Here is a 12315-nt window from a genome sequence, read left to right as displayed (position 1 = left end):
GACAAATAAATACAAGGGGAAGAAAAGAGGCAAACCAAGGAACAGACTCTTGACTATAGAGAACAAACAATGGCTACCAGAGGGGAAGGGGGTGGGGGGGTAGAGGGGAAATGGTTGATGGGGATTAAGTAGTACACTTGTGAGGAAAGCAAATAAATAAAATAAAATAAAATAAAATAAAGCAAAATAAAGTAAAACAAAAGAAAGTAAAATAAAATAAAATAAAATAAAATAAAAATAAAGACTGCTCCATGGATACTTGAAAAGAAGGAGCACCCATTCTTTTCAGGATTGGGATTTCAGTGCATCAACTTGATATGCCTCATCAGTTACCTTATGTAATTCTTCTGTATCCTGACTTTCACTCCCTATGCTTCTTTGTTTGTTGGCATAACCGGATAGTAAGAGACCCCACCTCAAAAGACTACTTAGAGGAACACACAAGGGTACTTAACCCAAAGCATTCAGAAGAGTGCTTCTGGGTCTGAGTGTTTGATAAATGCTACTACTCTACGGGTTGAATTGCCCATTTGGTCTGTCACAGGCTAAGCCAGACAATTAAAACTTGCTTTTCGGGACACTGCAGGGACAAGAAACAAGAGACTGGCCATAATGCAATTACATGAGATGACTGAATGAAAGATAAGTATAATAAAATAAAGATACCTTTTACAAGGAAAATACACTCCTTCTGTACCACTCCCAACTTACTGTCTCAACAAAAATCCTTCTCAACAAAAATCCTTCTACTACATTCTAAGGAAGCCTGCTTGACCTGTACAAATCTAGGCCAAAAGTTTCTTCCCCTGTAACTTAAATCCACTAATGCTGGTTTTACCCTCTGAGACAAGGCAGAACAAGATTACCTCCTTCTTCAAACATTTAAAGAAAGAGAAAGCATCTTTCCGTATTTTTCCTATCTTCCTTTTCTTCAGATTTGTCTCGAACAAGAAGGCTAAGCATAAACACTACTCTCCAGGCACCTATAAGGGCCAGGTACTCTGCCAAGGATTCAAGGGCAAGAGCTCTAATCCAATAGCCCAGGAAGGTAGGTAGCTAGGTAGCTAAGGTAGATAAGTAAGTAGGTATGTCTTATTCCCAAGTACAGACAAGAAAAGTCAGTTAAGTACTTTTGCTCCCTGTCCCCACAAGGACAAGAGAAAGAGCTAGATCCCAAACAGAAACTCTTTGTCCCAAGCTACTTCTATGGGCATGCCACCACACCTCCCACCCCCAGCATCCCTTTTGCATTTGGGGTTGTTGAGAGGCCCCTCAACTGCTTCGTGAAGACTGCTTGAGCTTTGGAAACTCTTCCAAGTCAGAGTCAAACCAGGTCTAAGTCAAATGTGTTTGTAGTAAAATAGACCTAATAAGAACAGCACCATCGTATCCCTTTCTGAACGCACAGTGATTAGGGCCAAGTACATTCGCGGTGTTGTACAACCGATCTCTGGAACTCTTCCATCTCCCAAAACTGAAGCTCCGTATCTATTAAACAACAACTCCCGATTCCCCTCTTCCTCTCGCCTCTGGCACCCACCAGTCTACTTTCTGTCTCTATGAATGTGGTCACTCTCAGAAGTTCTCTGATTTTTTAAATAACCTTGATTATCTATTGAACTAATAAAGAGAAAGATCCGTGATGGTGACCCTCTATGAGGAAATAAATGTGGCAGAAATGTGGAAAGACGGAGTAGGGGTGATAGGGACCACAGCTGGGCTGGGAAAGCCCAAGACCAAGGGGAAAGGGCTGTTCCGGCCAGATGCTCTTAATAGCCCAATAAATGGAACTGGTTTGATTATGAACTGGACTGTGATTGTTCAAAGAGGAGGGTTTGCCTTAGTGGGAACAAAACCTTCTGTCAATGAAATGAGCCAACACTCATTTAGCCTCTGCTCCATCCCAGGCTCTCTGAGCAGAGCTTTACACACCTCCGGCCATCTACCACGCCCACCTGCCCCACGGGGCAAGCACCGTGGTCCCTGTTTTGCAGATCACGACACTGAGGATTGATGAGGTTAACTAACCTGCTCCCTTAACCATTACATATACCTCCCCTTTGGGCTCCAACACTCATACCACCCAGGAGAGAAGTTCAGACCCAATGGAGCGGGAAGAGATACCTGCTTGAAAAAGCTGTTGACGGTCATGGTGGTGGTCTTGTAGTTGGAGCCAACCCCATTTTCCTCCAAGGAGAGGGCTCTTTCAGAAAGCCTTCTAGTCTGGGACAGAGTTCTCCGCTCACCCGCGGAGCCTCTCCCTGTAAGGAAGACAATCGTCATTCGAAAACATGCCTTTCTGTGTGAATACACAGCAGTCATGACCTTTATCATATAAAAGACAGCATTTAAAAAATGTATTATCGAAGTGTAGTTGACACCAATGCTGTCTTCATTTCAGTGTACATGAAAGAGAAGTTTTAAGTCATGAAATGAGAACATGGCAAGTGGCCATCCTTGTTTTGGATGAAAATTTCCCTCCACTGGCCTCACCTTCCTCTGTCCCCCTGTCGGAGCCCCTCGTCTTCCTCTGACCAGACTGGAGAAGCTGTGCGCAGCCGCAGGCCCCTCCCACATGGAGATCAGGGCAGGCCACCCAGCAGGGCCCAGCACTGCAGCCAGAGCTGGGTCTGCCGAGAAGCTTTATTGAGCCAACACTGTTTGCTTTTGTTTTATTTTTACATTTGCATCCTGCTGGGAGAGGCCTGAGGTCAAATGCCCCTGAAGGCGTTTGGGACTGTGACCCAAAGTTGCCAGAGTTAGGGCACCTGGGTGGCTCAGTGGGGTAAGCCGCTGCCTTCGGATCAGGTCATGATCTCAGGATCCTGGGATCGAGTCCCGCATCGGGCTCTCTGCTCAGCAGGGAGCCTGCTTCCTCCTCTCTCTCTCTCTGCCTGCCTCTCTGCCTTGTGATCTCTCTCTGTCAAATAAATAAATACAATCTTTAAAAGAAAAAAAAGTTGCCAGGGTTAGCCTGTGTGCGTTCTGAATCTGAGCATTCTTCTGCTCTCCCTGTGGGCACCAGGCAGCAGAAGGGGGTTCCTTGGCTGACCTGTCCAATAGGGATTAGAACCCTGAGTCACACCCACACCTGGGCTGGGACCCCGATACTCTGCACAGTTATCTGTTATCCCCTTCTGGGATTGAGGTGGGCACCTTGTTGCTTTTATATGGCAAAATTAAGGGGTTCCACTGTGAACGGTCAAATTGCCTTGAACTCTAATGTCGCCAAGCCCACTCTATGAATATTCTCTTATCCTTAATTCTTGCTGGGATGCTGAATGGGAAGTTTTTATTTTTGTTTTTAGGATTTTATCTATTTATTTGAGAGAGAGAAAGAGAGCAGGCGGAGCAGCAGATGGACAGGGAGAAACAGACGCCCTGCTGAGCAAGGAGCCTGAAGTGAGGCTCAAACCCAGGACCCTGGGAACATGACATGAGCGGAAGGGAGATGCTTGACTCACTGAGACACCCAGGTGCCCCTGAACAGGAACTTCCTGCTTCCATTGCCCGCCTAAACTTGCCGTACTGCCCCAGGATTAAACGCTGCATTTTCTGGTTGCTTCTTAAGAGGCAGCCTCTATAGTCAGGTTAATTTATCCATGACCCGGTCATTACCCTATGGCTAAATTACCCAGTTTATGGTCCCCTCTGAAGTCTGTGAGTATTCTTTTCAAATGAGGCTATGTGGGTCTACATAGAAGTTGGCATGAAAAAGAAAAAAAAAAAAAAAACCACTTATTGTGGTGTGAAGGTCAGGATGCACTTGAATGAGGTTTGTTGTTGGTAAATCAGAAATAACCCCGCAGTTCTGACTGGTAATTCACAGCAGTGATAAAATACCTTTCCCTCCGGTCCCCCATTAAGGGCGGCATTTGGGAAAAGGCAGGGCGTGGGAACACATGAGGAAAGTGAACAGCCTCACATATTTGCTGAACACAAAGACACTCAGGACAAAAGACACTCCACTGGGTGGGTCAGCTTGAGAACTCTGAACCCCCCTGGACACTTCCATACCCAAACTGTTCGGGAAGTTAATGACTCAGATCCAGGGAGAGGTGATGAAAAGGAGAAATACACTAAATAAGTTGGAACAGTAACAGAAATGTTCTTTTGGCATCTACTTTTTCATTACACTAGGGGAAAAACATTTTTTTTTTTGAAGGGACTGGAAATTATGCTGAGAAACCTGAGTTCTGTTTTTTGAAGCCTGTAAGAGCCAACCATGGTGGCACTGTCTAAGCCACTATAGATAGTTGCTGTACTTTGTTATTTCAAAACTTTTACTTTGAAAGGGAGGCAGCTACTGGAAATTAACTTTTTATAGTGTCAGAGTGTCCAGAAAATTCCAACCAAAAGTCTTACTCCAGGAGTATATTTAAGTTCCACAGATGTTCATGGTAATTGTTTTGGGGATCACCATCCAATCAAGCGTTCGTAAGTCAGTCATAACGTGTTTCATTCTATTTACCGTCTTTGTTCCTACTCTCCACACCTTACTGCACTCTGAGCCCCCACTCCTAAGCCCCTGACCTCAGAGTCAGTGCACTAGGGACCCCTCCCCTTCCCACTGCAGTTGAAAAATCTTACCAACCATGGACTCCACATCGGTTACCTCCCTGTCCAGGGTGGAGACATTGAAGAAACTTGTTAAGCTTATGGGAGCCCAGGCAAAAGGCATCCGGTATTTCCCCAAACGCTGGCAGAAGGCTTCTGCTTGAAGTTTTAGTTTTTCAATCTTTTCTTTACTCTAGAGGAAAGCGGAAAGACACAAGCAGAAACAAACAATATGGCGCCAGCACCAAGTCAATGGTCTCTGCCATGGATATGACAGCCACTTCCAAAGTCCCTACCCTACTAATTAAAAAGGGTGAATGGGCAGGAGAATGACACGACTCAGGCTAGGATTCTTGCTGACAAGAGAATACAGATCAGAAATCGAAGAGTTCAGAGAAAGTCAACATTCAATTATTAAATATACCTTCAGCTAAAAAAAAAAAAAAAAAGTCCAAGTATCATTATCCCAGCTAACCAACCTAACCAAGTGCTTTTAGGGGCTAGCTCTAAGACTTGGATCTGCACAACAAAATTCTGGAATGAAACATTTTACAAATTAAATACCAAGCTGTCAAGAGAGTCTACTTTTCAAAAGTTGCCTTGGGAAACTCTAGAAAAATCAATAATGGTTCACCACGTCCTTATTAGGTTGGTAACATGTCCAAGGTGTTCTGAGTTCAAAAGAGAAGGTAGTTTTTACAAAATGAATGCCTTGAGTTCAAGAAATTGTATTTGAAATTTATGAGTCTGGAACAGGGTGCTCCTTAGCCAAGCCTTCTTCCAGAAAGGCTGTGTTTTAAAGAGTCACGTTGGAAACCTTTGCAAATGGATGCGGAGAAAAGATGTCCTTTTCACAGGCTCAGTACCTGTGTTGCCCCAGTGAATTTATCCCGTACAGAAGTCTTAGCCTATTTCCAAATAACCACACCAAAAAAGATATTTGGAAATGGGCTGGGACTGTTGAGAAAGCCCAGCAGAGCTCTGATATCTTTTAGTTTCATGAGGTCTCTGTGGCCTTCCCAACCTGGGTCAGGGCCTTGGAACCAAGACAGCAGGATGTGGCTTTTGTCCTAGCCAAGTTCTTTTCAGACACTGGTGTCTATGTCATTTGTTGAATTCAAGAATTTATTCCTTTAAAAAAAGTTATCCATGACCAGCTTTCCTTTCTTCTTTTTAAAGACATAATTTATCAATGTCTCATATGGGGACATATTACGGACATATTATGGACTTTACTATTTTGTGGAACTTCCAAAAAAATAGCTGCTTATTCTAAGATATCACCATTTAGTAACAGCCAAAGCGTCATACCTTTCCACCATCACCTTCTTTGATAACCATGTATGGTTCGGCACAGTCTCCAATCTCTCCCTGCTGAAGGACTTTTTCAATCTACCAACAAAAAAAAATATTAAAACAAAACTCATGAATTATACCCATATAATGACATCAATGCAACCATCAAAATGAGGTTTTGTCACAGTACTTGATGACAGGGGAAGATGCTCGTGCTATTTTTTATTAAAAAATTAGGGTGAAAAAAATTAGCATGAAGAGTACTACACAGTTTTGTAAAAAAAAGAAAAAATCATAAAGGCTGAGCTAAAGGATGATAGTAGATACACAGCAAATGTTAACAGTAGTTATCTTTGTATGGTGAGATTATGTGCTATTTTTATCTTCTTCCTAATGCTTATGTGTATTTTCTATTTTTAAACCATAAACATGCATTATGCCTATAATAAAAAATGCAATAAAAGTTATTTTATAAAACAGAACCCACGAGACATATGTAAGAAGTGAAAAGCTCATTTTCTTTATTATTACTTACAATGTAAAAAAGAGATATGGCCTCCGTAAAAGTCGGGTTAGGGACCAAAACCTTCCACAAAATGAATAAATGAACAGAATAAATTATCTGTAATTGTCTCGCTTGTATTTCCTATTAGGGCCGCTTCTCTGGATTTAACAGACATGGAAAGAAACTGAAAGGCATGGAATGCGGCAGCTTTTCACTTGGCTAACTGGCTGGAAATACGAATGAATGTCAGCCTGTCGAGTATCTTCTTCCATTTGGGTTCAGATGAAGGATCTGACTGGCCAGAAATGTGACCACCATGTTTGGGAGAAAGAAAAGGAGAGATCTGAAATTTGCCAACCCTCTGTTCCAAGGAAATGTAGCTTTACTTGGAGGTTGAAGAGAAAAACAAGTGGCGTTAGTCCCATTAGCCTTTGTGGAGATTAGACACCAGTAAGTCATTTAATTTCTTGGAATCTCTAGGTTGCTCTCTTGGGATCATGGGGTAATCTTTGGGATCCTGGAAGTAAAACACTGTGCTAACTAGAAAATGTTCCAAGCCTGGAACTCTGCATGGATGTGAAATAAAACCTAAATTAATAATAATATTATTATTATTACTTAAAATTTTGGGGTAAACAGTCAATAAAACTAAATATTTGGCTTAAGCTAAGTAAAATACCCAATATTCATTGTTAACCTCTAACCAGTCATTCTGGTGTGCAGAGAAAGCCTCTGGTTTTCTTACATCAGCAAAGAGTACAGCCGAGAATGCACAGTCTTCTACTTGGAATTGTCCCACATATTTTGAGTTGTACCGTACAAAGTCATAGTCTGTGACACGGTGATACAAAGGGAGAGTGAAATTTGGAAACCACAGGCCACAACTTAAATTGTCAAAGCCTGGACTTGGGAACATTTCTCTACAGGTGTCTAGAAGAACATGAACAGGTACTCTCTCCAAGACTTCCTCCACAGTAGCCTCCCAGAACAGGACCACTGAGGATAGGAGGAATAAAGCCTGTAATGGGCCCGGCTTTCTTCTGCAATCACAACTGCCCACTGAGGCCAGTATTATAACCTCCACTTTACACAAAAGGAAACAAAGTCTTGGCAAGGTTAGATAATCACCCTAAGTCCTATAGCTACAGAGTTTCAAAGCGGGGATTCAAAACCAAGAGTGTATGACTCCCAAACCCAGAGTTGTGCTAGCTTCAGATACAGGATTTGCTTGGAAAGGAAAAGGGGTCAGTTGAACATGAAACAAAATGAACAAAGTGACTCTCTCGGAGAACATGTGGACCCGTTCTGACCTCTCTTCCGCAAACATGCTCTGGGAATAAGGCAATGAGGAGAGCTTCCGAATGCAGAATGTGCAAGCCAGCCTGCGTTCAATTACCTTGACTACCAGGTAGATGTCGGAGGATGGGTAGGTGACGGAGAAGACCGCGGATCTCGCCTGACTTGAGGGGGCCACGGAGGGCGTGTAAGCACGCAGGAAGCCTTTGAACTGGTCAGAGTTTAGGTCACAGTGAAAATTTTCGGAGATCTGTAAACAAAGAGCAAGGCAAAGAAGAAGTCACCTCTGCTGTTCTTCTGGTCTACGTGTGTTTAAAGGGTAAGGAACCCATGAAGAAATGTTGCCGCAAGAATAAGGGTCTTTATGACCAGGAGTGGTGGAAAAACCTGATACGCATTTTGTCGCAATTTCTAGATGTCTTGGAGCTGTTGGAGAGATGATCCTCGAAACATTTGCATTTTTATTATCCCACCCGTTATTTCCTGAATACCAATGATGCGTTGGGCAAAGAAACACAAGAAATCGTCTCTGCCCCACACCCACCCCAGTCAGTTTACAGTCAAGAATGAGGAAAAAGGCAATTTTGCCATTTACTAGTAGGAGCTAGAGATAAGGGACCGCACTCGCACGGAAGAGTACAGGGGATGCTCCAGAGGGTGGGAGGTCGCATCCAGTGGAGGGACGGCGATCAGGAGGCATGTGACACGGAGGGTCCCTGGATAGGGACAGATGGGCAGAGCTGGAGGATGACGGTTCACTGGGGAGAGAGCCCTGCACAGAGAAGCCTGAGAAAGGTCTCAGAGCGCGCAGAGCCACGAGCGAGGGTCGCTCACAGCGAGGACACTAGCTTGACTCTCACTGGCTAACCCGGGAAGGAAGCCAGGCATGGAAATTCAAGAGTGTTTCTCATGTCGCAGGTGGCGAGGCCCCATTCGAGATTCTGAGCAAGAGCAGGGCAGGCCACGTGCTGCCGGGCTCGCCAGTGCCGTGTTAGTTAAGAGCCGCTGGGTAGTCAGGTCTCCCTTTCATCGCTAAGAGTCGTAGCTGAGAACTGGCTGCTCGGCAGAAACTACATTTACCAGCATCCTTTGCAGGTGGAGCGAGCATGTGACTAGGTTCTTTCCAATGAGCTGTGAGCACAGGGGCTGAGTCACCCAGCTGGTAACAACAGGTAAGGGGGTGAGTGTTGTCAAATGTATAGAACTGTCAAATCCCTGTACCGTATACTCAAAACTAGTATAAGAGTGTATGCCCCCTGCACTTCAACAAACCAACAAACGAAACACTTCCAGCCCTCCCCCATCCATCTTTTCCCTTTTTGGGGAGTACAGTGCCAAGGACAAGGCTTAGGGAGGGTGCATATTGAAGATGGTGGAGCTCTGCCAGCATGGGTTCTAGAATGACAGGGCAGCAGACCTCTGCTGAGCTAGCACCCACCCCACGCCACCCTGGATTGCTAAGAAACCAAGACAGAAACTTCTTTTTTAAACCAGAAGTTCTCCAAATGTGGTCCCCTGCCCAGCAGGTTCAGCATCACCAAGGAAGCTGTTAGAAATGCAGATTCTCAGGCTCCCCCGGACCTCTGGAGTCCAACGCTCTGACGGGAGCCCAGCATCTGAGATGTCAAAGTCCTCCAGGGGATCTCTGACACCTGCTCACGTGGGACAGTTACTACCTTACACTTTGGAATTTAGGGGTTAGCAGTTTTAGCAGTAAACCTACCCGAGCTGATGTACATCTCAGCTGTTATGAACATTTATCCAAGAGATACACACTTCCTTAAATACAGAGAGGTTACAGGTCAAAGGGGCAACAGCATCCTTTGTGGCTGGGTTGTTTTTGTCCTCCTCTGGGGTTCACAAAGTGACTAAACAGTAAAACTCTCCTGGAGAAGAGGCTGAGGTACTCAAAATCTCTTTCATTAAAAGGACATCACATTCAGTGAGGTCTTCATCTCATGGTCCTCACCATCCGTGACGAGATTATCTCACAGTGCAAAAACTCCCAAACAGAGGTGACATTACATATATATCCAAACTTGTCAAAAATGTATTTAAATTGCCTTGTTTATGTGTCATCCCATAAGTTGCTATTTCTTTGGTCTCTCGATCCTAAACAGGCCACTACCTCCAGCAGGCTTTCCCTTCAAGATTCTTCGAAGAACATAAATGACTAACATTGCCAGATCAATCCTGCAAAAACTGCCAGGGCAGTAGGACCAGATGTGTCAAAGGTCATCTACTTTCAAATCTGATGTGTTTTTGCTGCAGAGAAGTGAGATCTGAAAAACACGCCCCCCCCCCAATCATGAGCAATAGTGTGCCCCCCAGGATGGAATGTTCTTTGCTTCCTTACCTTTTTCCTTTCTTTAACATCATAGAGGGCAATGCTGGCAAACAGAGGCTCAATTTCAATCTCAAACCTGTCAGAGAAAGAAAAAAAATAGCATTTTAATTTAGATGATTTTGAATTTGCTGAAAGTGCTGAGCTCTATAAACTGCTTAAACATGTACGCCATTCCCCCAAAATATTTGGATAACTCCACACAGATGAGACTCATACTGGGATATTAGTGGAGAAAGATGGAGGTTGGTGGAAATTGCGCAGTCATTGGAGACTGGGCTGGATGGCACCTTCTCCTAAAAAGTACTTGTCGGGGGCACTGCAAGGGACAGAGGGCAGAATGGCGCCACAGTGGGATCCAATATGGCTCTACTTACCATTGTGGGTGCTGTGTTTTCTAATGGTAAAGCCTCGGTTTAGTCAAAGATTTTATTCCCAGTTTACCCTTTACTACTAGGGTAAGAATCCCTCTTATTCAATTCTAGGGGACAAGGCATTTCAGAGTTAAATAAAGTTTTGCTGCTTTTGCATAAATTTATAGTGGGACCATTCGTGTGGGTGGATATCTGGTCTTTCGTAATTTCTCTGTCTGGGGAGCTGCTGAGTTGCTGGGTCAGGATCAGAGCTGTGGGGACCCAGTGAGAGCTAGAAGCATGTCAGCCCTAACCGCCCCATTCCCCTTGAAATGGTGGGTTTGAGGAGACCGCATATCCAGAGCATAATCTTTCCACATGTTACGGAAGACACGAGAAGCACAGATTAACATGTTCCAAGCTTCTCAGGCTAACAACCTGTGATTTAGGATCCTGTTAGCTGAGCGCACCAGGAACCAGGCCCTGGACCACCATTACGTCAGAAGCCACGGAAATTAGGCCAAATTTTGTTTCAAGGCATGTGTGAGAGGATGGCCTTATTGCTGGGTAACCTTGTCTAAAAAGAAGACTTATTTTTTTTTTTAAGATTTATTTATTTATTTGAGAGAGAGAATGAGTGGGAGAGGCAGAGGGAGAGAGAAACTCAAGCAGACTCCATGCTGAGCCCAGAGCCCATTATGGGGCTCGATCTCATGACTCTGAGATTATGAACTGAGCCCAAACCAAGAATCGGACGCTCAACCAACTGCGCCATCCAGGCATCCCTAAAAAGAGAACCTGAGATTTTTCACAGAACCTGAGGTTTTTCTTCCTACAGGTGTATCTCCAAGGGTAGTCCCCAGAAACTTAAATTTTGAGGCAAATGAGAAGTTTATCAAAATGTAGGTTTCTTTGTCCCCCTTGAGGTCCAGTGAACCATAATCTCTTAGAGGGAAGGATGGTGCTGCAAGGTCTCCCAAAATCTGCATTTAAAACACGCTCGGGGGCTGGGGGGGCACCTGGGCAGCTCAGGTCATGATCTCCAGGTCCTGGAGAGCCTGCATCAGGCTTCTTGCTCAGCCAGAAGTCTGCTTCTCTCTCTCTCTCCCCCTCCCTCCATTCCCCCTGCTTATTTTCTCTCTCAAATAAATAAATAAAATTTAAATCAATCAATCAGTCAATCTATCTGAGTAAACTTAATGATGCACTCAGTTTCACCAGCAAGGAGACTCCTTGAACTGAGGTTACTGTACATAAGATAGCATTAAATCTTTTATTAAAGATTTTTGCACATTAAATGCAAAAGAGAAAAATACTTTGTTGCCATCTTCTTTTTTTTTTTTCTAGGTGCTATAAACATTTGCAGATTCTACACCAGCCTGATTCTTTCTACATGCTTGAGGCTTTACATGTTTCTCGAAAGCAAAACAGTGACAGTTAGAGATCTCAACAGATTCTGAAAAATTACCAAGCTGATAAAATCTGTAGTGGTCAAAACAGAATACTGCATGTCCGTGTCAATGGAGAAATGGGGGTCTTTAACACTACCATTACATTTTTACTATTCATAATTTTGACACTGTAGGTTTACTTATAAGAACTTGCTTTTTTTTTTTTTTTTTTAATCCGGTTTATTTGGAGTAGTTAGAAGTGGGACAGTCTCTTTGGTACATCACTCCTCTTACAGATGTATGTTGATACGGACACTATTTAAGACACTTGAGTGGGCCAAGTGCACCTCAATTCTACCTGATTCCTGCTTTGACAATGGGGAAAAACATTGCCAGAAAACTGACAATTATCATTAAGAGAAATCCAAATGGCTCTATTTGTTGTTGTTTTTTTTGTTTTGTTTTGTTCTCATAATACACGTCTGTCTTAGTGGTCATGTTTTCCCACCTGTGAGAACTGCTGCTTTTTATTTATTGGAAGGATCTGGAAGGCTCGGTGGCATAGTGACATCA

The 12315-nt window shown here is 43.7% G+C and overlaps 1 protein-coding gene across 3 annotated transcripts in view; it reads right to left on the bottom strand.

The window, feature by feature from the left end:
* The window catches only part of DOCK8 (dedicator of cytokinesis 8), a 209058-nt gene that overhangs the window by 108586 nt on the left and 88157 nt on the right, over positions 1-12315 (bottom strand). For all 3 annotated transcript variants that reach the window (XM_059142619.1, XM_059142620.1, XM_059142621.1), the window contains 5 exons: positions 10011-10077; positions 7755-7904; positions 5869-5949; positions 4591-4750; positions 2125-2261 (listed from right to left, as the gene is read on the bottom strand). In XM_059142619.1, coding sequence (XP_058998602.1) covers positions 2125-2261; positions 4591-4750; positions 5869-5949; positions 7755-7904; positions 10011-10077 — 595 coding nt within the window. The remainder of the gene's footprint in view (positions 1-2124; positions 2262-4590; positions 4751-5868; positions 5950-7754; positions 7905-10010; positions 10078-12315) is intronic.

This window comes from Mustela lutreola, chromosome 12 (genome assembly GCF_030435805.1).
Source record: "Mustela lutreola isolate mMusLut2 chromosome 12, mMusLut2.pri, whole genome shotgun sequence".
In the NCBI taxonomy this organism is placed as follows: domain Eukaryota; kingdom Metazoa; phylum Chordata; class Mammalia; order Carnivora; family Mustelidae; genus Mustela; species Mustela lutreola.
Note: the sequence above shows the minus strand (reverse complement) of the source record. Positions and strands in the feature narration are given on the sequence as shown.